Source organism: Hippoglossus stenolepis, chromosome 17, assembly GCF_022539355.2.
Source record: "Hippoglossus stenolepis isolate QCI-W04-F060 chromosome 17, HSTE1.2, whole genome shotgun sequence".
Lineage (NCBI taxonomy): Eukaryota > Metazoa > Chordata > Actinopteri > Pleuronectiformes > Pleuronectidae > Hippoglossus > Hippoglossus stenolepis.
Window position 1 is genome coordinate 11,459,333 of NC_061499.1, and position 27,198 is coordinate 11,486,530.

Sequence of the window (27,198 nt, forward strand, 5' to 3'; positions counted from 1 at the left end):
TGGATAAAAGGAAACTACGGTTAAACACGCACATGCACGCACACACACATGTACACACACTTGAACATTTATGTCCAATTATCAGTCTCCCTTGTGGTCAGACAGTGTTTGTTTTCAGACATGATCTCACTCTTGAGTCCTGTGTGTGTGTGTGTGTTCAGTATCAGTAGTTTGAGGTTTTCTCAAACACATACTTACAATAAAGCCGAGCTTCTTGTAGTCGCGGGTGTACATGGACTTGCGCTTCTCGATGCTGCCACTGTTGTTGGGCTCACACTCCACGTCGAAGGCAATTCTCCGCAGCTCAAAGATGATGTCCCTCTGAGCCTGCACACGCAGAGAAGAATATTAAAGTGCTGCTCATAAATCTATCCGTCTTTTCAGCCTTTCAACATGTTGTAATTTAGGAATCAGTCTCATCTCCACTGTCTGGGGTCTTGCAGTGCCCGAGGCTGTCTGGCCGGCAGCCATGTCTCTCAACTGTTTAAATTCCTTAGCCAAACCTATAGTAACGTTTTTTATTTCTTTGGAATCTGGCCGGATCAGGCGCAAACTGCCCACAAGCTGTTGAATAAAAGATTAATGATTGTTTACTCCTGGCAGCTGTAGCATGCTCGCCTGTCCTGCTGGGGGATCCCTCTGTGAGAAACACTTTTTTCTTTTTGGAAATTGTTCTTCGTATACCTGCAGTTTTTTTTGTAATAAAGTTACTTGTGCTGTGTTTGGCTGCACTAGGTTGGACAAACGTGTCCTGAATACTTATCATTCTGACATTCGTACTTTTGATTTTGAAAAGACTGGTGGTATTCTTGAGTAAGAAAATCCCATGAAAAGATAAAAAAACAACAGTAAATTGATCCTAATAACAAGAATTTATTTATGTAGCCAAAGCCTGATATACCTCTATTGTACCCCATCTACTGATATGAATATAGTGAATATATACACTGCTACTAACATTTTGTAGGTTCAATATGTTTATTTGTTTGCCGATAAAATATAATGAGAAAAGTACAAAAACTTTTACTTAAGTGCATTTATGTTTACATTTTATGTAATAAAGATTTCGAATTTTCTATCTTTATTTTCTATATATTTCATCCACAGCATTGTATTGTAAATATCTTTATATATTGTGTAATCATATGAACTTCCATTACAGAATTCACTCCACCATATCTGTGAAATGACATTCCCCTCTTTACCCTTCCAGCATTCACTCATTTCTCCACACCAACTTGTGTCTGCACTGTTCCCAGTCCCCACCTGGTCCTGGGGATCCATCTTTGTCATCATGCGGTCCTCCAGCAGGTTGAAGGTGAGCACCTGCAGCACATACAGCTGGTGGGCCATCTCATCGTTGATGGGCGTGGGGCTCCGGATCACGTTCTGCACGGTGTGAAGGACAAAGAGAGGAGGGGAGAGGAGGCGGGACGGGAGAATGTAAGACAGAGGTGTCGGATGTGCAAAAGAGAAGGTGAAGGAGAGAGGACGGGTTTTAAGGTCGGAGAGGCGAGACATGGATTTTGGAGGAAGACGGTGAGAGATAACAAAGAAGAATAAGAGGATTTGGGAGTGAATAATGAGGATTAGGAAGCCCAAGTCAGATGACGGAAGAGGAGAGGGAGACATGAGATTTAACACGAGGGAGAGGATGAAGGAGGGAAAAGAGAACAGGTGTGAGAAAGAGAGAACAGGAGATAATAAGCAGGGAGGTGAGACAGAGGCAGGAGTGGCAGGTTTCATTTTCCTCTCTGATATCACACTGGTGCAGAAGCATAAAACCAGAGGAAGAGAGACAAAGACAAACACAGAGAGACAGAGACAAACACAGTGAGACAAAGGGAGAGAGACAGAGAGACGAAGATAAAAAGAGAGAGAGGGACAAAGAGAGCGAGACAGACAGAGAGAGAGAGACATAGATAAACAGAGAGAGACGGACAGAGACAAAGATAAACAGAGAGAGTGGGACAGAGATAGCAAGACAGACAGAGACAAACACGTAGAGAGAGACAAACAGAGAGAGAGAGCGACAAAGATAAACAGAGAGAGATGGACAGAGAGAGTGAGACAGACAGAGAGAGAGAGACAGAGAGACAAATATAATCACAGAGAGAGACGGACAGAGAGACAAAGATATACAGAGAGAGAGGGAGACAGACAGAGAGACAAACAGAGAGAAAGATAGAGACACAAATATATAACACAGGGAGAGACAGACAGACAGCAACAAACACAGAGACAGCAGCAGGGAGAGGCCTGGTTCAGACCAGGTATGAACATCAGTCCTGAGAGATTGGATTATAAGTGGTTCTTGTGAAGTTGGTCTGTTCACACCTGGCATTAGAATGTGTCCTGAATGAGTCTCCTGTGACCACTCGGGATCTGAACTCACTTCGCCGCTTTAAACAAATCCACATATAGACGCTGAGAAGCATAAAAATGAATTTGATTCATTGTGAAACTGTGGTGTGTCAGAGGAGTAGGTGCTGCTTAAGATGTGGCCCGGGACACATTGGTGTTCATACAGCGACAAGGATGTGGCCCGGGACGCGGCCCAGCCCCCCCACGAATAAGGTCTGAGTGATTGGATCTCAGGACGTATTTAGGTGCGTTCAAACCTGTACTCAGTGCTGATCATCTCGGATGTTAATACCAGGTCTGAAAGGCATCAGAAAGACAACAGACTTACACTGGAGAGGAAGAGAAGTTATTACACTTACACTGAGAATGATGGAGCGCAGCTGTTTCTGGGCAAGGATATGGGCCATCTCCTATAGAGGGAGAAAGAAAAGGGGGAGAAAAGAATACAAATTCACATAAAGATAAATAAATATATATATTTAGCTGGAGAGTGAGAGAGGAGGGAGGGGGAATGGTGAGAAACAACAATACATCAGCAATAAATGTCTTTTCTGGGGTTCTCTATGTAAAAAAAAAAAAAGAATATGGGCAAAAAACCAAAATAAAGTATTCACGGCACACGGCTGAGTCTGCAGTGACAGGTCATGAAATAATAAGGAAGCCATCCCAAAGGAGAACTTAATCTTAAAAAGAGGGAGGGGGGGGGGGGTTACTTAATGCACTAACTACATGTCATCTACAGTGCAAACTACAAAGTATGCTAATCAAGGGTGCACTTACTGTCAGGGGACAATTTAGGATGTCCACAATGTGCTCATCAAACTACCATATCGTGTGCAGTGAGGAAACAAAGTCAGAGACAGAGAGACAGAGAGGGTGAGTGAATGAATGTGGAAAAAAGAAAGAACGAGTCTGACAGGAGGTAAAAAAAAAACTAGTATTTGTCAGCGGTGCAGCTTTTGGGAGGAAGGAAGGAGGGTGGGGGTGAAGGGGCAACCGAGTCAGCAGAAAAGTGAGAGACTGGGGGACCATAATAATTAGCTGAAACGACGGGGTATCACAAACACCGAACACACACACTGTCATCTCTCTGAGAACTAAGATGGTGTCACTCGCTTCTGGGACCTTAAAGCGGAATTCCGGTATTTTCTTTTCAACCTGAGTTCTATGTTTATAAATGTGGGTGTGTTTATGCTATTTTCAGGAAAAAACTTTCCGGAATCTGTCCAGTAGATGGCCTCCGCTGGTAGCCAGGACATGATGGCAGTAACTGCAATGTAATCTTATGGGGCAACTGCGACAGTGCATGAAACATCCACAAATTGTGTTGCGAGACATGTGTTATGTTGTCAGACTCTTAGCAAAGACCCACAATAACAACTTGAGCCGTTTTTTGGTGAAAAAAATACTTCAAATGGATATTTCCTGGACTTTCGCAGTTGCCCAGTAAGATTGCATTGTGGCCACTGCTGGTCGAATCCGAAAGTCTTTGTAAGTTCCTTTCATTTACACACACACACACACACACACACACACACACACACACACACACACACACACACACACACACACACACACACACACACACACACACACACACACACACACACACACACACACACACACACACACACGTATTACCACAGGGCTGCAGAATGAAATATACCAGAATTCCCATTTAAAATGTGGCATCTGTAAACTGTCTCTTTGTAAAAAAAAACATGACATGATCAGCATCTCATTGTAAAACTGCCTCCCTGCAGAAACAGAATAAGCTGTTGTTATAGCTTTTAAACATTTGACCAAAACCCCTGCACCCGAGAAAGACATTTTTCACCTGTCACATAAAACAACCCGATAAAGTTTAATCCAGCCAATCTCATGAATCTGATCTGACCTCTGTCAAATTGTTAATTTTGTCTCAGTAAAAATAAACACTGCAACTTCTGAGTATGTGTTAAATTTGTATGCAGTCGTGCATTGTCGCTTATTTCTGCATAACATGTCTTTGCAGCTTTGTATGCTGCATGGGACGAATACTGTGGGTTGGCCCATTCATTATTAATGCCGAGGCACATCCCCGGACCCGACGGTGCCGAGGCAAGGAATCATGTGATTAGCTACAGGGCATGTGACATCGGTGAGGGAGCGGCAGAGAGAGAGAGAGAGAGAGAGAGAGGAAGGGGAGATGAGTGGAGGAATGAGAGCATGGTGGAGCTAAAACATCACTTCTGCAGAGGGGAGAGGAAAGAAAGATGAGTGGTGCTTTTATCGGTACTTCACTGCTAGATGTTACTGTTGCACTACACTGCGAGTGTGTTACTGACACTGACACTGAGACACACACACACACACACACACACACACACACACACACACCCACACACACACACACACACACGCACACACACACGCACACACACGGTACTCTGTAACAGTACAAAACGCTGATGACAAAGTGATGTACAGCTCGCTGCATCATGAAATGACACACACAGTCAGTAAAGTGTGAGAATGGTGCATGTGCACACTGGGGTCTCACCTGTCTCTTCTCCTCAGGAGCTTTGAGGAACAGAGCGTTGATGACAGCGATGGTGTAGGTCTGTATGTCCTGATCAGTCCTGTAATTAAACAGCAGCACAATTAGGGAATATTAATTAAGGAAACAAGCAATTCATTATTGTCAGCACAAGTGGTTTCAAATGCACTCATCACTGTGTGAATGACGCTGATAAATTACAATAAATGAATCAACTTCACGCAGTCTACCGATCCACCCTCTTACCCCTGAAGATGTGGGATGAGCTGTCCGATGGTGATCTCCTGTGCCACCTTGTGGTACAGATCCTGACTGTTGAGCACCATGGACTCCAGGATGGCCAGGGAGCGCTGCAGCACGGCCGTGTCCATCGCCGACTTGTTCACGTAGCCGGCAATCTGCAGAAGGGACGGTGCAGGAGAGGTGAAGGGAGACGGCAGAGGGGTCTGAATCATTTATCAGCAGTAATGCTTTGGAGACACAGAGATGCGACAGGGGACAGATCAAATGCTTTTGGAGCCTGGAAATGCACATTTAAAATTAATTGTGGATTTGTGTTTGTAGCATGTTCTGAATTCTGAGGTGAAAACGAGGCTTGGTAATAAAACAATATCAATTATCATCGCAATATAGACTAGAAATAATACAGACATCCATTTATCGTGACAATTATCGATAGCGCCGGATATGAACATTTTAATCGCGATATATTGCTTGGCCTCATCGTGCAGCCCTAAACAACCATGCAAAGCTAAACAAATTCAACTGTAATGGGTTATGTGTTGTGCATTATTAATTTGAGATAATATGACTGAAAGAGCTTTATCAAGCTGATGGGTTGTAAAGATCACTTCAACTGTGTTAATATACAGCAGATGCCTCTATTGTCAGTTATACACCGATGTTACAATTACACACGTACACACCTTAAGATGTAACGAGACCAGGGAGCTTTTATCATAGACAGCATCAAAACCAATATGTGTGTGTTAAATCATTTCCATCCAATATAGTGTAATTGAACAGCAGCATTATGTCCGTCTCGAACCCCAGCCCTGTTACTGAATGAGTCATTTCCCTGGCTGACCTTCTTGATGAAGGCCACAGAGAAAGTGTCCCAGGAGACGATGCCATGGTCCATCAGCTCCACAAAGGCCGTCAGAGTGAAGGACAGCAGGTCGCCAAAACTATGAGACGATACAGGGACACACACAAACACACAAACCATAGGAAACTTCTCTCTAGCAGATGGCCTGGAGCAGTGTATAGCAGCAAAGCCCAGATGGCTGGGAACATAACGAGGAATGAGCGATCAGCGAGAGACAAAGAGAGAGGTGGTGGAGAGGAAGAGGAGAGAGGACAAAAACAACAGAAGTTCAAGGCTGCGACCAGGCTCGCTGAAGAGAAAGAAAACCAAACAGACAGGGAGAGAGCAAGAAAATGGGGGGAGAAGGTTTGCGATGCAGCGCAGACAGACTGTCCTCATGGAAACAGCAGGAGCCATCAGGGGGCCAGCAGGAGCCGGGCAGCACAGTGTGGCGTTCAATCAGGACCAGAAAGCTACATTATAGAATGAAGTCATGCAGTTACACAAATACAAGGAGAAATAAATCACGCTGCAGGAGTCGCAGGAGGCCAAAGCAGGGAACACATTATTAAATGTCTGTTACATCCAAGACATATTACAGCGGGAAGTACTTAATGAAAAATGTAGGAGCCGTAATCAAATATAAAAAAAAGTTTTCACTGGCAGACAAGTCATGTTAAAAATCAAAAAGTTTAAGTTATTCTTGCTGACGTGTTGAAAACTGCTCAGTTAATACAAGTTTGATGTATGACTTGATGGATTGGTTTTACAACACTGACCTCTACTGCTCAAATTTGGTATTGCAGAACTGTGCTGCATATTCCCTACATGTGTTCAACTTGTGCTGAAGTGTGCATGTGTTCAAGATTGTTTTATATTTTCACTGTTTTAGTTGAATGTACAAATTGCTATAATCTAACAACAACTGTGCTTCTTAAAATTTTTTTTTCTTAATTCAGAGTATTGCCACATATGGATCGACAGAGAGCATCATGGGTAAGTGTGCCACGTGGCAGGAGATTAGTGAACAGTCAAATGGACAATTAGTAACCGACAGCTGAAGGACGAAGAGGCTTTTGCAGATGGCACTGGGCACTGAGGTGACATACTGTGGTTACACTACTGGACGCTACATGAAAGAGCAGAACACTGATATTAGTGGATAGATCATTAAAGGCAGATGGAAAGAAGAGAACCTTGATGGTTTGCTGATGTTCCGTCAGCTCATTATGATGAAGAGGGAAAAACTGTCTCACAGTGAGCCCCACAGAAAAATCCCCTCAACCCCCCGAGCACCGCGTTGTAAAGAAAACCAAGATTTATTTCACTGTAAGCATTGACTTACACTAGAAGTAATGCTAAATGTTAACTTGTACTTGCAAAAACATAATTTCATCGACTTCAATGAGTTTTCTTAATTTAGTAGATTTTAAAAAAATCAATAAATCTTAGTCTTCTTTCAGTTTAGTCGAATATTAAAGAAGTCGACTGATTCTGTTGCTCAAAACCACATGCAAAAAAAACAAACAAGTGCCACACAGATTCTGGCATTGGAGCCTTTAAGTGGCTGTGTTATACATGTATAAATAATTTCCCATAAGGTAGTGGGGCCAGAGTCTTAATCATGCAGACTCGGTCAGCAGGTTAGGAAGAGCAGAGAGCCAATGACGTTACCCGGCTGGAGGGTTGGGGTATGGGGGAGCCTGCCATGGCTTCATAATCTTCTGTAGTTTCTGATAGCGCCTGAAAAGATTCGAAAAACTTTGGCGTCACAGTTGGGAAACAAAACAACCAACAACCTTTAGGTGTCAGCACAGAGCAGGGAACAACACACATCACAGCCGGTTGACAAGGTAAAAGAGAAATTTCATCTCACATCATAAATACGTTATTTCTTATTGTACAAATAAGACACATATTTTACTTTCATACACTGACTTATAGTAAACACCTTGAACCAGCGAGTCTACCCAGATGCTGAGAGCACGCCAAGCAGAAACAGATGAAGAAGCAGTTTGCTGCGAACCTTAATTTCACATTGAAGCTTAGGTGGAGACGAAAATGCACAGAAATTATATTCAATACTTCAAATGTCTTGATGTGACAACAGGTTCTGTAACCTTTCTGCTTGCTGATATGGTTTTATATATCATGGATGAAATGCTGCACTAATTAAATCACACACAAATAAAAAGAGACAATGCTGAAACAAAGATGAACAAAGACGTGTCAGAATGAGTGTCCCTGTCACTCTGCTTAGCCCACGGAACAGACAGCTTTCACGTGCAGGGACTAATTGATGAACACAGCTGAAATTGTCTAACCCGGCAGAAATGTGCAGAAACGTTTCTCAAAGCCTCAGAATTTTATAAAAGCATTTTTTTCTGTGAATTTTCTAATCTAAATTACGTTGACATCCACAGTATTGATGTGACGGCAGAACTCACAGCAGAGATAAAAATCTCAAAACCTTGGCAATTACAACCAAAATGAACTGCGTGGTTTGATATCACTATGTCAGTGAGACAATGTGCTTCTTCTTTCCCTTTAAAACAAGACATAAAATGCGTCTTCCCGTTATTTATCTCGAAAATAAAAACACTTAATGAGATGGTTGAGTGTGCTGCTGGCCCGGAGACTAAGGGCCCGGTCACACATACATAAATATTTCAACGGTGAACCTTCACCTCACTTCCAATCAGTGCGAGACTTCCTGTGTGCATGACCACACTCTTATACTTCTGTTAGAATGGAAAGAACAACTTCCTCCAACTTTTGATCAATGGATTAGAGATGTTCTGAATCATTCTCCCTTGACAAAATTATATATGCTGTGTGTGCGCTCAACTTGTTCACTGTTTGGTAACCTCTTCTGGAAATTTTTAATTTATAGATACAACTCCCCTCCCTGCATATTTATTTATTTATTCATTCATTCATTCATTCATTCATTTATTCATTTATTTATTTCCTTGTTATTTGTGTTCGTTGTGTCACTTGTTATAGTTATCATTAAACCTATGTTCTGACATGTCATATTGTAAATTGGTAATAGCTCAAGAGGTTAAGGTTACTTGTGGGATGTGTATTTTGTAAATGTATCATTTCATATAGCTGAAGCTACACGGGGCATTCTCAACAGTTGTTCCATATTTAAGTCAGTAGAGGGCGATATCTGCCTTCGCCCTGTGGAGCTGGTGTGGGCAGGAAACGCAGAACTGAGTTCCACATGAATACAGCCCAGCATCTCTGGCAGAGGCTTTGAATCACAGCGACGCTCTGCCCCCGAGAGTCGTCAGCACCGAGCCCCTTGAACAGTTACAGCTCACCAGGTTGGTTGTCAGGCAAACTAATGAGGTGTGTGTGTGTGTGTGTGTGTGTGTGTGTGTATGTGTCAGACACTGATATCTCCATCACAACACACACAACCACACACACACACACACACACACACACATACTTGTGCACCTACGCACGGACACACACTTTTAAGCTCTCCACCCCTGAATAACTGATGCAAAGGCAATTTACATAAATCCACATTTAACGAAAGAGCCGAGAGGAGTCAACACCTGTGCTGCTGGGATGGCACCTCACTGGGAGTTCAAACTGGGTCAAATATCTGCTCATCTGTTACATGCAGAGACAGAGAAGAGGCTTAAATGACTCGCTTCAAGATTGTAGAAGTGAGCGTTGTGCTAGAGGTGTTGTCTGATAATACAGAAACATCAGACGTGGTTTCTGCTGAGCAAGAGATTTTAAATACCTGGGGGGCACGTGAAACTTTATAGGAGACGCAGAATAAGACAGTGTGCACGTTAAGTCTATCGATGTGTGGCTGTGTAAAGTGTTTTTGGTTTTCTTACTGACCCCTTGACCTTGTGTCAGTGTGTGGTTTTTGGAGCAAAGTTGTTATGCAAATGACTCTTCAATCCATATTTTCTTTCACCGGGAAAAAGGATGAATAATGAGAATTGCATGAGGCAGAAAACACGAGCGACCCGGGCGGCTGGCGGCTGCTGCCCTCCCTGCCAGTTTGAACCGTGTGTGAGCATGTGCGCGTGTGTTGTGTTGTATGTGTGTGTGCGCTTTTTTTACACTCCCACAGCAGCTCTCATCTGGGTTTTGACTCTGGCTGGCCGGCACCTTGCATTCACACAGAATGCTCCTGGCACACACACACACACAAGCATTCATGCACAAACACACACACTTCCCCCTGGCATCATGGCTGAGAAATTCCACCTCAGCGAAAAATGTCCTCGCTGTAACCTTCGGTTGAGACGGTCTCTAGGGACCTCCACCCCCGTCAACACACACATAGATGCGCACACACACACACACACACACACACACACACAGACACTGAACAGACAGAGACCAGTGCAGAGCTCTCTTCTCAGTTGACTGTAATATCACTGTCACGGTCAACAAAGAAGACGAGCAGTAGCCCTTGGGCATGTTCTACATCTATAATAAAAGCTAGTTCTTCTCCTTTGGGCTGTCATACTCACGGATGACACCTTTAGTGTGATAGAGGGTTTAAAAGGTATAAGTGTGGATCCACTGTAGCTGTGGCGCAGACGCATTAAACTGTCCAGTCACACACATTCTACATGGAGACAGAACAATCTGTGGTTGGTTGGGTCAAGCTACTTCTGTTTTATTGGACAAATTGTTCCTGACATATTTTGACAGGAAACTGAATACTTTAAAAATAAAAGTCTTTCACTATCAAATATTCAGTTACTTTTCCTGAGTTATTAAAAAAGTCATTACATTGTTAATGTGAAAGTGGAGAATAATGACCATGATTGGACATTTCTATACAACGGTGACGTGACGTCACGACGAGTCCCGATCACACGACACCAAGTTTTGTATTGTGAACTGAATTGATCTAATGACTTTGAAAGTCTGACCTTGGCATAAGAAACATGAAGAATTTTAGAACATGAAAAATCACTAGACTGAACTTCAGAATGCAAAGTGCAACGACCACAGAATCTGGTCAAAGCTCAATCTACAGAGATGGAGACGAGAGGAGATGGACGGACAGTTGACTTACTCAGTCCCACTCTCCACCATCAGTGTGAGCAGGGAGATGCCGTCCAGGTTGATGAACTCCTGGGCGAAGGTGATGTCACGGGACGCGTTGGCCAGGTCCTTCAGAGACTCCAGCTTGGCGTCCATGCTGGACGACTGGATCCGCTCATGGAGCTGGACAGCTGTCTGGTACTGGAGAGGAAGGACCCATAAGAACTGTATCTTTGTCGGTGCATTCACCCTGAAAGTAGTTTCATATAAAAGGAATAGAACTTACAGGAGAGGTGGTCAAGCGCAGGATTGAGCCGTTCTTGATGTCATTGCGATTCTGTGGAGGATTATGAAGATAAAAGCATAAGTAAGAAAGGACGTTTTTAAGGAATATATTTGACAGTCTGGAGGAAAAGCACAAAAGCAAACCTTTTCTGTGATGTAAAAATTTGTTGCGTCAGCGATCTGCAGAGCAAAGTTTTCATGGTTCCCCAAGGACCACCTAAAAGCCATTGGATAGAGAGAAAACATTTCATTGCTTGTGGAAACGTCTTCTGTAAAATACAGCTAGCAAGATTAAAGCACAGATAAGAGACGGAGAGTGACTTTTGCAGGAAGTATTATTCTTTAATTAATGTACACACACACACACACACACACACACACACACACACACACACACACACACACACACACACACACACACACACACACACACACACACACACACACACACACACACGAAACAGAAAATGCAGACTCACCCTTCACACACTTCTTTAATGATGGCTGAGAGAGGCTTTTTCTGTGGAGAAAGGCAAACCTGCATTTAGTCCAGGGTCCAAAGTCGAGTTCCTAAAACAACAGTCAACTCAAGAGTGAGCTGCAATCATTTTATATTACTGGACTGGCACAATGAGGCACTGTTCTGCAGGAGCCTGTATTTATCTTACTGTACAACTGCTGATGTGGAAGCACTGACCGTGTCTGTCGCACCATTTCATTCACTGTTACTGTTCGTGGAGCGGTTTCTGCATCGGTTACACTGATATTCTGTGGTGGAAGCGGAACTTTTGTTTATAGCATTTATTTTTATATAGTAATATATCGTTAATCTTACTCTGCACCACTACATTTGCATAGAATATATGCAGTTTATAAGATTTGATGCATTTTACTGTATAAACTACCTTGCAGTAGGGTTAGGTATCGTAATGATACCAAAAATATTTCAATATAATATTTTACTATTTATTTCACTTAACAGTATATAGGAAACAAGCTCAGTGTTTAATAACTAAAATGAAATAAAAAGTTTCCCAATTTAAATTAGAAAATATGTCACTAAATGATCACATAAGTGGATGAACCAATTTGCCAATTAAAAGCCCAACACTTGATATTTATTACTCTAAAGTATTGACATTGGATTACAAGCCCAAACTCAACAGAAACATTAACTGTCTATAACACTTAAATGATGTTGCAGTGTTAATGCATTAATAAAAATAGTCTGTCGTGAATTCTCAACATAATGCTCCATTTTCCTTTGACTCTAAAATACATCTTGCTTTACAAGTCTGTGCTTTTGCTTGTGGGAAATTCTGAATGAAGGACATTGATATTTTTCTTTAAAGGGGCTCTCCTACCTATTTTAAATATGAAGGTCAGTTTGCTCAGACAGTGAATATTCTGGCTGTGAAAACAATGGGAACATGTCTACTGGGGCTTTGGAGGAAGATTCCCAATGTGAGGAGTTTAGGCGTTAACACATGAGGCAGGAAGGGCCTGACGAATGTGTTTTAGTTGCCTTATCGGACATAAACAAATGCATTTAAATGCATTTTTGCAGCTAGAACCATGACAGAGACCACTATCCTGATCTCTGCTGCTCCAAACCACTAATGAGGAGTATCCATTTGAAGTATAGTTGTTTTTAAGCTCTAAAAAAAAAAAACTGTTCATTCACCAGTGTTGCTCCATTTACTGGCTCAGGAGTCCTATCCACAAGTCCAGTTAAGAGCCGGACTGAACCCCACAGTCTTTTCATAGCACACAGGCACCAGCATGTGCATAAAACCACACAGTTCGAACGCTGCACATGCACAGACAGCAATTTGGCGAGCAACTGTAACATTGTACAGAGCATTGCGGTTTATATGACGGCTCTCTATCACTACTTTCCTGCAGGCAGAGCAGAAGAGAGAGAGAAGCTGCTTCAAAGAGCACAAGCTGTGGTGATGAGGATTTACAGAGCGAAGTGATGGTGGCAGGATGGGGGTGTTGTATGACAGGGAGGGAAAGACAGGGGGTGACAGAGAAGGAAAGTGGGCTGATATGAGAACAAAAGAGGGAACAAAAGATGAAACAGTGAAAAAATAAAGAAAATGACATAAGATGAAAGAGAAACAACAGCGCAAACAGGGCGAGGAAGAGTGGAGGATAATAGTGGGAGGGGGCAGGAGAGCGGAGAACAAAGAGAAAGAGGAGTGGAGGAAAATGAGGAACTTGAAAAATGTGTGTATGTATATATAATGTGCGAAACAACATTTTTGAGTTTCAAAAAGACATTCAAGGGCATTTGCAAAGGTAAAATTCTGTAGTCAAAATTAAAAAACAGACCCGAAATGGAAAAAATATGATATGATATTACAATATATATGAAAAAAGTATTGATTCAGAATCACACACGATCTTACAAACATTCAAGAGCCTGAATACCGCTCGAAAAATCCAGGATTTAACTCTAAATGTTAGATATTTCTTTCCTTCGTTTTCATGAGGAAACTATTAATATTCTCAACCTATCAAAGAAGCAGTTAAAGCTCTGCAATATCTTAAAAGGATATGAAAGTGCCGGGTGCCTTGCTCTGAGCAGTTCCTCCTCTCATCAAAGCTTCATCCACTTTGGACATGTATTATTAATAAACTAATACATTTAAACATGTGGAGCTTTAACTAATAATATAAAAAAGGTAATAATCTTTTACCACATGTGCAAAGTTTTGTTTAAGTTGTGATATTTTCTGCTCCCTTAATTCTGCCATTTAATCAGCTGCTTTAGATCTAATATAAAAGGGAAAAAAAGGTAAATATAAGTTGAAGTTTTCTGAAAGAAACAAGTGCAAACCTTGGGTCTTTTTTTTCATTATAAACCAATTGAATTTCTGTTTTTGTGGTATTATTATTCCATTAAGTGCTCCACTTGAGAGAAGTGGTTTTTTCCCCTTGCAAATAGTTGGTTTGATTTAATTTTTTTAAAGATGGTTACTTACTTCTGAATTATGCTTATAGAGCCAGATTTTGCTTGTTTTACCCGAATCAAACTCGCTTATACATGATTCCAATTAAAGACATGTACACCTCGGTACTACAGACAAAGTTAAGATGAGCTGGTGAACACAGTGGAGCATTTATCAGACATAGAGCCAGATATTAACCTCAGGGGGGAGTAACGGACTAATATCAACATGGATAGAAATGTAATCAAGCAACGTTCTGTTTGTTCAGTTTGCTTTATCAAAGAATCATCTCAAAAGTTGATAATATGTCAGTGTTGCATTTACAGCTTGTTTCCACGGCTGCATCTAAGAATGTGTTTGTAATAGACCATAGTCAGATATCTCTAGAACCATTTAAGTGTATAATGACAATTCCATCTACAGCCTAACTGCTGCTTTACAATAGACCTTCAGTTTGATTCCTGTTTGTTTCTGCTGAAATCCTCATGCTCCTTTGAAAATCTTTTTTCTCGACGAGCAAACATGTCTCTCATCACTCACACTCACACACACACACACACACACACACACACACACACACACACACACACACAATGCCCTCCCCTGTTATTGCATTTCTGACAACCAACAACACTAAAGTGCTTATTGAAATTGTCTGCACTCGTACCAATTTACACACCACACTGCACAGATCTTGTACTTGTGTGCCTATAAGGCACCGAGGATGTTTGGAAAGAGAGAAATCGGCGTGAGATTTATGCAGATACACAAACACAGAGGGAAACAGCTGCATCTTAACACAACGTGGCAGAGGAACGCACGCACAAAAATACACACACAGATACCCATGTACAAATGGGCACAAGTACACATATACACAGCTGTCAGCACACAAGCACACACACACGTTAATAGTAACAAGTATGCATGTTGCCACACAAACACACCCACACACCCTCGTAAACAAACAAAAAATACACACACACGCTTTCTCTGGGTCTCAAGACAGCGAGAGCAGCCGAAGCCCACTCCCCATCGCATGACTCAGACAGCCATATGCTGCTGCAGGGCCTATTGTACAGAGGAGATGAAGAGGGAGGAAGAGGGAGGAGGAGGAGGAGGAGGTGGGGATTTGACGGTGGAGGACAAGAGAGGAGGAGGAGGCACAGGGCAAGTTTCACGGATACAACAAAAGACGGGGAGGAGGAGTGAGAGGGGGAGAACGAGAGCGAAAGCAAAGAGGGCAAAGGAGGAGGAGGCGACAGATAGGAGAAACAAGAGGAAGATGACAGGATGAGGTGAGACAATTAGAGAAGAGCGGAGGAAGGAGAGGAGGAGAGGAGGAGGAGAGGTGGTTTTAAAGAAGTGAAGACGTTTTACTATTCAGATGGCAGATAGACACATTAAATACACAAACTACATAACTAAATCTACACTCCAGTGTTTACAGAAAAACCCAGAAGCACATGTACTCTGGTGTTCAATGTTTCATTCAGTGGTTCATCCATTGAGAAGGGCAATCATGGCTCCAGTTGCCACGGTGACTCATAGATTGTACAATCATTAGTCCATCCATGAGTCACACACACACACTATCAAACTACGCAACAGTAAACAGATTATCTCACACACACACACACACACACACACACACACACACACACACACACACACACACACACACACACACACACACACACACACACACACACACACACACACACACACACACACACACACACACACACACACACACACGAGGCCGGCTCGTCACTGTTTGGGCTAATTCTTTTTTTATTAGCATGTCATCCAGTGTTTGTTAGACCCAGACGTTCGCTGACCCACAGTTAGCACCTTTTTCTGTGGATTCATATTGATCTGACACGCACTGTTCTCTCTTCTAAAAGATTCCCCGATCGGGGAATCAGCACAGTGTTACTCGCCCGGCCCCGTACCTTTACAAACAGGAGGGTGTCTGTGTGACCTATGATGTAGTTGTTTCGGAAGAGAGAGGGGGCGTGAATGTGTTAGAAGCGTGACGACACCTCCTTTACACCAGTATAAGTGGGTATATGCAGGTTTTTTAAATGCGGGTAAAGATGCAAAAAATTGCCACGATTGACTCATTTCTCAAAATAGAGGTATTTTGTTTTTCCTGGTGTGTCCGGGAAAAAAGTGCACTCTCACCTCAAATTAGCGCATTCACCTGGGTGTCATGTTTCCATCGATGCCAACTGGAGCCGATAAAAACCTTCTGTCTACTGCAGATTCTGACCCGGGAGTGAACGCCGATTGAATCCATTCACATTGCAAACAACAACCAGATGAGAGCAGGTGTTGGGGAGTTTTCTGACCAGTGTTAAAGGGGCTTTAGAAGAACGTGTACGTGCAGAGTGAACGACAACTGTCAGTCCCGTGGAAAGAACGTGGTCTTTCCTTCCTGAGAGTTTTCTGAACTCAGCATCGGGAAATCCAGAGGCCTCCTTACTACGGTTTAGAGCCGCGAAGCTGGACACTATTGATAAATAATACCATAAATTTTCCACTGAAGTTGAAAATCTGATATTCATGTCATGCATTTTGATCATGAATTACAGCAAACATATTGTGTAAATTACTGGAATATGTTAGAGATTTGTTATGCTGCCCTGAGGTAGTTTGATGGGATTTAATCAAATCCAGCACTGAATTCCTTATCGAATCTAATTGTGTTTTGCTGTCACCATTTCCATGAAACCGAAGTCATTACAAGAGTGAGTTTAGATCTGTGACCTACATAAAAACACCACAGTTTTTAATGTTCACAGCCTTTAGCTAGAAGAGAGACACAGTAATGTTTGTCATACATGTGCCAATAATAACACTTGTTTTTGTTTTGTCCTCAGAGACCTACCTGGTCTATCTCCATGAGCTTGGGGAAAGCCCCCGGCCACTCAATGGCCACCTTGACGATGTCTGCCGGTGGCGGCATGGCTGCCGGGGTGGGGGGTGGGAGGCGGTGAACGTCTCGCTGCCTCACACCTCTGTCACCACCACTGGAGGAGGCTCATCCAAACCTGCAGGACAGGAGTGAAGGGAAAAGGAGGATGGACAGAGGAATGAAAGGGGAAAACGGGGGAGAAAAATGGAAGAGACATTAGTAAAGATCTGGGTCTTTGCTTCCTCTAAAAATTTAAAGAACATTATTCAAGACTAAAGCGAAAAGGTGAAAAGGGGGGGCAGAGCTGAGTTCTGCACAGCTCTCGGGGGGGACTGCTAATAAACTACTGATAACTCCAGCAGAAACTAAAGTGAGCAGCTCAAACCAATTATTCACCCCCATATATCATTTAAGGGTTTAGAGGAAATGAGTCAACCTACTTACACTGGTTTACTGTTATTTATAGAGATGTACACTCTGCACTCATATCTTTTCACACCTCAAAAATATCTGAGGTCAGGCTACAATGCCAAATGTCTGTATACCCACTGCTGATAACCACAGCAATCGCCCACAGCTCAAACACTCTCTCCTGTTGACCTTAAAAACTTAGCTCTTCATGCAAATTCCAGCGAACACCACTCATACAAGCTAAAGTGGAGATACTGTTTATTTTGGGTATTTGTTCACTAAGATCAATTGTATTTGCAGCCGTGGCCCAATTTAATTTGCGGTTGTTGAAACACACAGAGCATTTGCACGTGCTGCTGGGCCAGATAATTCAATAATTTGATTCAAATTGAAGATTATCTGCTAATGAGGTCACAGCAGGTAAGTGGGTTGATGGAAAGTCATTATGTTTTTAAGAATGCACGCTGTTCAGTCGGGTTCAGTCATTTACATGCAGTCGCAAATCACACAAATCACCCAGCAGCGTCTTCCTACAACTTCAAAAGTACAGACTCTCTGGTTCAAAGTTGTTTTCGGACGAGTTGTAACGTTTGAACACATAAAGCAGCCCTCTCTCGTTCATGAGACGTAGCAGCACTTACGCCACAATAGCAGGTGAGCATGCAAGATACAGCAGCAGTAGCTTTAGCCGTCAGTCCAGAGAATTTCCCTCTAAATAAAGCGGCTTTCCACATTAAGGTCAGTTTATCCATCACGAGGAACACAAACATCCATCAAAACACAAAATGTGAATCTGAATTATTTTAATCGAATCTGAGGAAATCAGTCAATGACATCACCCTGGTATTTATGGCTTTAATTTGGAGATAAATTACTGTGTGTGCATCCGAAGGTCTAAGGTCTTTTAACTTTTTCTTTTGCCATTACTTCGAAATGATGTATCATTTTATTTTCCGTGTCCGCTTTCAAATGACATAGTATTATTTACTTCTTGTCTTTGAGGTTTTGTATCCTTGTTTATTTGTCCTCTTCATGAAGAATGGCTGTTTTAGCACTAATATCAAAGCACTAATTTTATTTTATAGCCACAGATTTCCTTATGAATTTTAATATTTGAACAAGTTGGACATCCACTGTCCTTTATCCTCAGCTATAGGGTGAGGAAAAAATACCCCCAAAAAAGACTTTTAACCAGGAAAAGTGGAATAGATGCTGCATGTAACAGAGCACATCAACAAACTAAAAAATATTCGCAACATAAGTACCTAAAACTGTCGTTTTCTATTTCTTTTAATGAGATACACACAACTGAAGCACTCAAAAGACCCTGAATCTGTATTTGCAACCACATGCACCGTGGTTCATACAGATAGCAACGAGTTCTGTAGCACTCAAGCCTCTTTCATGTGAACACACACACAAACACACCCACACCCACACCCACACACACACACACAGGTAACTACACTGAGCTGAGCTTGTAATCCTGGGTGGCTCCTCCCTGGCTTCTGTGCTTCTGTGCAGAGGAGTCCTGAGAGAGCACAAAAAAAGCAACAGAGGAACAGGCAGCTGGATTGACCTGAAACCCTGTGGCTTTCTGAGATAAGCCAACTGGATGTTGTGGAGAAAAACTACCAAATCAGAGTTCTTCTAACCCACAAAGGCGGGTATCTGGTTAAAGGCACCTTTGTGTGCCTGCAGGGGTCTAATGAAACCCACCACTGCACAGTTATGAAGTGGAAAATGTAGCATCAATGGCCCCGAAACTGACTGAGGGAGGCATCAATAATTTACCATTCCAGTCTAGAAATCTTGGATCATCTTAATTCCTGGTGAAGAAGCCTGTTTACATATTTATTCTCAATCCATAATGCAACAACACCGGCTCAGACTAATTCCTGGGGGACAAGTATTGAGGGAAAAAAACGTGTGTCGATATATACAGCATGTAGAGAGAGTAGTGAGTCATTTAATGTGTGTGTGTGTGTGTGTGTGTGTGTGTGTGTGTGTGTGTGTGTGTGGACAAACAGTGTGCAGACATAGTTACTGTGTGATTGTGTTTGATGAGCAGGTATTAAGTTAATGATACTGTAGTATATGTAATGAGAATAGCCTGGCGTTATATGTGTGTATGTGTGTGTGAGTCACCCCATAATAATCCACATAGCCTTTATTCAAGGGCCCGTTGCCATGGCAGCCGCTGCATCAAAAGCTGGAGATGTGGATGCATCCCTCTGTCTCCCTCTCTCTCTCCTAAGTGCGTGTCATAGTCAAGTCACGTTTGTCACAACTCCACAGAAATGACTCAATCCAACCCGTCTGCTTTGAATTTCAATAGTGAAACATGAACGAGTGTTTTCATTGAGGATTATAGTGCTTTAGTAACATATGTTAAATACTTTCTGAGGCACTTCAGTGCATCTCTGTCCCCCTCCTCTGTAACCTCACGCAGAGGGGGAGGAAACGCTCATGGTGGTGAATGAGATGTGGAGAAAACACTAAGACAGATAAACAAAGCTACATGAGCACAATCCTGCAAACATTACAATTAATGAAACAAACGTGTATCGTTTAAAGAATAACAGCAGCAGCATCCTGTTTAATCCCTGTTGGGATAATAATGTGCCTCACAAACACAACCCTTATAATAGTCATCTACTGCGTGTACAGATTTTAATCCTCTAGCTACAGTTAGAAAGAATCGACTGTACACAAAGATGGACGACGCGTCTCCATTTCCTCCCACTATCCAGAAATCCAGCCGTACGCTGCCATCTTGTGCATTTAGAACCGGAGCAGAGTCTGAGCAGGAGCATCATATCATAGGATGAAGCCGCAGTAGCGAAGTCCTGTCAATACATAAGCTCGACCAATCGAGAGACACGTTACTCCATTTTTATAGCCTCAAATAACTATTTAAACCAAACTTACTTAAGAATCTGCGTGATAAGAACTACATGAAATGACAAAAAACACTTGTGAGAAAAATGTGTCTATTTTGACTTTTTAGTTTGGCCCATGTACCATCCAATAACATGGAGGAGGTGGGATTTATGACCTATACTGCAGCCAGCCACCAGGTGGCGAATTGCTGGTCACAATTCTTTAAAGAAACAATTTAAGGATCCTGTTTAAATGTTTATGTAATGCATTGATGTGGAAAATATAGAAATATAGGCAAATATCATTATTGAATTGATCAAATTCTTAATTAAAATCGACAACCCAACTTCTGACTGGTTCAACTTTGACCCTCCGTTCTTAATTTTAGTTTTTGTGCACACAAACAGTTTCCCTGCCACTGAGGGATTATTCCTAACATTTCAGACGACTTACTTTCAGCTTTATCTCTAAATAATGTGGTTCTGATAATCTGACAAAACCAATTTGTTTAATATATCTGTCTAATGGCTTGTTTATCTGGCCCAGTCTGCTTTTGTGATTAGCGATGTTTCAATATTCCCGTATCTCAGTAATTTATTTGGTGAAAACAATGCAAACAGAGAGAAGCAGAAAATAATGACACAAATTGTAATAAACAGGAATTATCCCTTACAATGGAGAGAGGAAAGTTAATCTGTGTGTGAAGTCACTGTCCTTTTGACTAAGGGTTTGTGTTTTCCAGTAACGACAGTGTGTGTGTGTGTGTCTGTGTGCGTATTCCGAGCACCTTGTCATCATCTTCTGAGAACTATATGACTCAGAGATGGACGGCCTTGAAGCTTATTGATTGGACTGAGACACACACACGCACGCACACACGCACACACCCACCACCGTAAATCCCTTGAAAATGGTCTCAAACATAATTGAGAGACACAGCGGTTTAACACACCGCCATGAGCAGCACTCATTGGATCAACATGTTTTTCCTGCAGTCGACACACGCTTGCAACAACAGACTTTCTCAGGTGTGAGGTTTGTCTCCATGCATCCTCCACATGTCATCAGTGAGTGTTTACTACGGTCTGCGTATCAATCTGTCGCTCTGGCATCTCATCGCAGCCTCCTCACACTGTAAATGGAACCTTGTTATCGAGCTCGCTGCTGTCAGAACTCATCACGTCAGAGCAGGTGATTTGCTGCAACCTGGTTCAGCGTGAGTGCGAGTGAGCGGTGGGTTTATTTTTCCCTCTGCCAGAGGGTTAAACAGGCCAACGGGACACAGACCTCACTCCATCTCTTTCCATTTCCAGGAGAACGCTCCTGTCAGTTTTTTCAGGATGGGACCTCGCTTCCTTCCTCTCCTCTTTTACTCGTGCATTTATTTTATCTGACATCTTCTGCTTCCATCAATCTCTCCTCTCTTTCTCCACAGAACATATTATCTTTCCAGATTATGATGAAAAAGAACATTAACCAGTTGCTCCACACTATGTCCAATCATTGGTTTAACAGGCATTTAAGATCCCGCTGCTGGTGTAATTGCCCTTTTGCACTTTACGCAATAACATGTTGCCAAAACCATCAAACCACTCGTTTAACTGGATCTAGCGGATCAGCAAGGTTGTAATTGTTCAATGTGTCTTCAAACACCTGCTGTAACCAGAGAGATATGTGCCGCTGCAGGGTATAGTTTTAGTTACAATAGCCCATAATTCTAACGGATTAACTGCAAAAGAGTGGACATAAACTAAATCTCATGTTACGCTCAGAAACCTGCGACCTGATCCGCTGCCAGAGGTCGAAATCTAAGACCAAAAACATCAATAAACAGGGGAGAGGGGGAAAGAGGAGAGGAAACACAGAGGGGGAGGGAGGGGTGGAGAGAAGTCCTGTGATTTGTTGGGCAGCAGAAGAAGAGGAGTGCTGGGTTTCACCTCAATAATTCATGATGAGTAATCTGAGGGTCACATCATCTGTGGAGGGTGGAGGGAGGAGGGGGGGGGGGAACACAGGTGATGCAGTGATGAAGGTGAGAAATGAAAGAGGAAGGTTGAGAAGAAGGTTAAAGTGAAATAATGACATTAGAAGTAGATTAAAGTAAAGGGTTATGTGATGAAGGAAAAGTGCAACTAAAAATGCAACAAAGGATAATGAAGAGGGCGGCACTGTGGTGCAGTGGTTTGCACTGTCGCCCTCACAGCAAGAATGTTCTGGGTTTGAATCCCATTTTCTTCCATGTGGAATTTTCATTAACTCTGTCTTCTCATGGACTCACATGTATGCGTTGGAAGCGTCAACAGAAAAACTGCTCATTCACTTTGAATGGGACGAAAGCACCAATCGCATCATGTTCAAACACCCAAGCTCAGGCTCCAGCCAATCAAATCACGTAGATGTGCAGATCCATAGGCAGCTGGCTAACCTGGTGTGTGTTCATGTGGTTGTGGATTTTATTTCCCCATGTACTTTTCTTTAGCATTGTATTGATAGCTAGCATGACACATTAGTTTGAAAGCCGACTTTGTGTGTCCCGAGCATGATACTGTGAACGGCCCCAAGCGGCGAACACGGCCACCGTCAGGCGCTGACGCAACACAAACGTGCAAGTACAGCGACAGTCCAAAATTGGAAAGTCTAACTCTCTGTGTGTTGGCCCCTGCGACATGCTGGCCTGTCACCCAATGTCTGCTGGGATTGGCTCCAGCCCCCTCACAAAGTTAAAAGAATAAACGACATAGATAAGGACGGATAATGAGGAGGAAGAGAGTTTGAGAGATATGAGGGGGAATCAAAACAGAGGCTGTGAAGAAAGACGAAGATGAAAGGGCAAAAGTAAGAGGGTTGGAAGTGAGATGAAGAATGACTTTTCCAGAGCTATACATGTAAGTAATAAGCAAGTAATGGTTTGAGAAAATAACTCAAATCATTATTTTCTACACCTGCACCCTTCATATAATTTGCCTCATCTTATTTCCAGCTGCTAATGAATCTATCAACACCACCTTCTAATGGGAACCGCGCGAAAATAATTTTAATTGTATCGTCCCTGCAAAATGAAAAAAAGGAAGTTGTCTATTTGCTTTTTTTTAAAAAGGATTTTAACACTTTGAAGTTCTTTTAATTAAAGCTACAGCTGATAGAGCGATAGAGAGGGGGGTGGGGTGGGGGAGACAAACAGAGTCAGGGCATGAATATCAAGGGGAACGTGATCTAAAGTAAAGTGCAGCCTCTCCCACTCTGCTCCTCCTGGGACCTTTTAGCAGGAACCCTGATGGTGGGAGAGAACATGAGGCAGCAGTTTTTACAATGTCAACCCTGATGAACCTCAGGCTTATAAAGGAAAGTCTTTGTTGGCACATTCACTAAATTGTCGGTGTTTAAATTTTAGGAGATGACCTCAGGCATTTGCATTTAATTACCGCTTCATTTGAAGCAGTCTGCCTGGCCTGAAACGTACGACACACCACGTCTAGTTCAGACACTGTGATCCTCCAGAACCTCTCCACCCGTAGATTACATGATGAAATCACTCCACTAATGCAGTTTAATACAAATGACGAGTGTGATTAAGGAGAATCTATTGGCACAAATGGATTATAATATTCATAACCGAGTTTTTATTTGTGTATAATCACCTGAACATTATCCGTACAACAATACTACGTTTTCGCGTAAAATCTGTGTTTTCCAACTAAAACTCTTTCTGTCCACAAAAGCATTTTGGCTCAGTATCAGTTTTAACCCCCGTCCATACCAACACGCCTGAAAATGCACATCATGTGACCACCCATGTACACTGAGTATGCACGAGCCCATCTACACTTGCTGGAATTGCTGGAATAATATCTGGTCTCCTACACACATAAGCAGCTGTATCATTGTAAAATGCAGAATTTAACCGCACAGCAGTTGTCAACAGGGTCAGCAAGGCTTGTAATTGATTATCCATGCTGCATTATACACTGGTGGGTATGCGACAGAAGCCTGATGAATCAGTGAAGGCAAACGTTGTGACCGAAACGGTTGTGAGTGTCTACATCATTGTGTCCAAACCTCTCAGTTTCTACCCGTCCAAACTAAAACAAACCCTGGAGTTCTCAAACTAAAACGGGGACAGCAGTGTTTCGAACCTTTAGTGTAATGTGGACACCGGGCGTATCTGTAGCAGAGTTGGTGCATTTTCAAATTAAATGTAGTAGTGTGGATGTAGCAGAATCCTGGTGTTTTCATATCCTTAGAATAAGCTTCTGCAGTGGCCCAGAACACGGAAGCTAAACACTGGCTCTTCAGAGGGCCTGTGCCTTTTTATTAAGGCCACAGTAGTTTCTCCTACACCAGGGGTATAATACAATTATAGTTTAACAGAACTTATTGTTAGTTTTCACATTAAATTGAAAGGGGATACTAAATAAGTACTCAAATGAAAAATACGTGTTTTTTTTCCTCATGTCAAAAAACCTAAAAGACTACAAAAAGATTTTTTTATACAAATGTGCATCTTAGGTATTAGTTTGCAATATGCAACTTCACAGCTAGATGCCACTTTTTGACAGGGTCACTTCACAAGTGGAAGTGCAGAAATCTGAGAGCGTAACAGCAAACAGAAGAAGAGCCTGAGTGTGAGAAGTAGGACTGAAATTGAAGCACAGGTTGTTCATATCTGAGACAAACCATTTTGAGCAGGAAATCTGACTATTTGAGAGAAAGGGCAGGGTTTTGAGGGAAAGCACTACAACATCTCAACATGAAATGCTCCTTAAATGAGAAACTGTGCTCTTGAATAAAAATAGGAGAGAAACTCCATACCTATACAGGCGTATATGCAGACATCTGCGTGTGGGTGTGTCTGTATTAAACCTATGCACAGGGTGAATTTCAAAAGGACCCATTCTGGCTCTTCACCCGATGCCTCTACAAAGGGCCCGCCTCGCCACGGGGGCCCTGGTATGTGTAAGAGAGTGCGTGTGAATCTGTGTGTGTGTGTGATCCTTTATCTGAGAGCTGAGACAAAAGACCACTGACAGGGTGCAGAGAACCACGAGTTATTGTTGCTCCGAGCGTGACGCCTTCACACACCTACACACCCACACACGCACACACACACACACACACACACACACACACACACACACACACACACACACACACACGAGCCACAAGGTGGTCATGTTACAGCCTAGAGGAGAGGTGTGTGTATGACAGAGACACACAGAGCTCACACACTCCAAGTTCATATAGAACAGTGGTTCTATACTTGTATGATTCTATACTTTCTCTTTCTTTTATAGTTTCTTGTGTTTATATTATATTTTTTACTCGTGTGTTTCACTATTCCCTTTTTGCTGCTGTAGCACAATCAATTTCCCCATAGATTGTAGATAAACTTATCTTATCTAACTAGTTTTTATGCACTCTTGAATCACGACAACATCCCCCAGGTGTTATATCTGACTTTCAAAATTACCTACTGCCAATGAGATTATGTTTTCATCTGCGTTTGTTTGTTATTTAGCAGGATTATGCAAAAACTAACAGAGAGATTGCAATGAAACTTGGTAAAAGGATGTGGGTCAAGGGAGAACGCATAACATTTTAGTGCGGATCTGGATCTGTGGGTGGATCCAGGAATTTCTTTTCACATTTTTTTAACATTGTGAGATCAGGTGGTTTTTTTTTCCATTTTGCTTAATCTCTCAGAGAATAATTCATGGAGAAAAAAAACAGACTTGTTTAGGGGACTGTTATTTGTGTGTCTGTGCAATTTGGTGCAGATCGAAACAAAAATCAGGATCTGCTTTCACAAGGGGACCGTTGGGCCTTGGTGGAGGTATGTGCTCTACTGAGTATCGTTCTAGTTTAATATTAACTTCCATCTCATCACAAGGTTTGTTGCTCTTTTCAACCCTGAAACTGCAGAAGTATCTACAAGGTGCACAAGTGCTACTCATAGAGAATAATAACACAAAAACACACCAGTCTCAAGACAAAAAACAAAAAGACAGAAGGAGAGGATGAAAATGCTTCTGTGTTATGCCCAGTTCCCCAACACACACACACACACGCACCCACAGGAAACTGCTGGCTCGAAGACAAAGGGCTGACAAAACAGCTACAAATAAAGGAGGAAGACAAAAGGAAAAGGGGGAAGGCTGAGGTCAGGGTTTAGAAATATGTCTTCAGCACTCAACCAAGGCAGGAACTCTGAGAGCCTCAAGATGCAACAATATACACAAAAACAAGAAAGAAAAACGAGATCACAGAATGGAATCACAAAGCACCAGATACTTTTCATGAACTCAGTACGACACCCTCTAAAGTTGTGAGTTCTCTCTGTGTGATTCATGCTGGGCCGCTCAGCAGGCCTCGCTCTCTGTGACAAAGCCGCCCTAGTTCTCGCTGCACCTCTGTAACCAGGATATCCTGTCGAACGTTGACACCAGCGGCTGGTGACATGTCTCTACATCAGCAGACATCCGACCTCCCGCACAGGCGCGAGCCCTTTAGAAGCACATGTACAGGGGGATCTACTATGTGTGTGTCCTTGCATCAGAATCTGCACACACAGGGAAACGGGTGAAGCATGGAGCTACAGCAAATTGCAGAACGAGGCACAAGCCTGAGCCTAAATAGTGAGTTTCAAGCAGAGCAGCAATTTGTGGTGAATAAGTGAGTCAGGAACGTATAGAGGTACTTGGATGGCATTCTGCAAACG

General features: G+C 42.5%; 1 protein-coding gene across 7 annotated transcripts in view; it reads right to left on the minus strand.

Moving 5' to 3' along the window:
- The window catches only part of elmo1 (engulfment and cell motility 1 (ced-12 homolog, C. elegans)), a 105,030-nt gene that overhangs the window by 51,055 nt on the left and 26,777 nt on the right, over nucleotides 1-27,198 (minus strand). For 4 of the 7 annotated variants that reach the window (XM_035182790.2, XM_035182791.2, XM_035182792.2 and 1 more), the window contains exons 2-14: nucleotides 17,163-17,325; nucleotides 11,792-11,832; nucleotides 11,457-11,529; nucleotides 11,314-11,364; nucleotides 11,059-11,228; nucleotides 7,698-7,733; nucleotides 5,991-6,090; nucleotides 5,150-5,301; nucleotides 4,907-4,985; nucleotides 3,145-3,186; nucleotides 2,724-2,774; nucleotides 1,267-1,389; nucleotides 199-327 (exon numbers count right to left, since the gene is read on the minus strand). In XM_035182790.2, the coding sequence (XP_035038681.1) occupies nucleotides 199-327; nucleotides 1,267-1,389; nucleotides 2,724-2,774; nucleotides 3,145-3,186; nucleotides 4,907-4,985; nucleotides 5,150-5,301; nucleotides 5,991-6,090; nucleotides 7,698-7,733; nucleotides 11,059-11,228; nucleotides 11,314-11,364; nucleotides 11,457-11,529; nucleotides 11,792-11,832; nucleotides 17,163-17,240 (1,125 nt within the window). In that variant the 5' untranslated portion in view covers nucleotides 17,241-17,325. The remainder of the gene's footprint in view (nucleotides 1-198; nucleotides 328-1,266; nucleotides 1,390-2,723; nucleotides 2,775-3,144; nucleotides 3,187-4,906; nucleotides 4,986-5,149; nucleotides 5,302-5,990; nucleotides 6,091-7,697; nucleotides 7,734-11,058; nucleotides 11,229-11,313; nucleotides 11,365-11,456; nucleotides 11,530-11,791; nucleotides 11,833-17,162; nucleotides 17,326-27,198) is intronic. The other 3 variants (XM_035182793.2, XM_035182795.2, XM_035182796.2) reach the window with 3 other exon arrangements.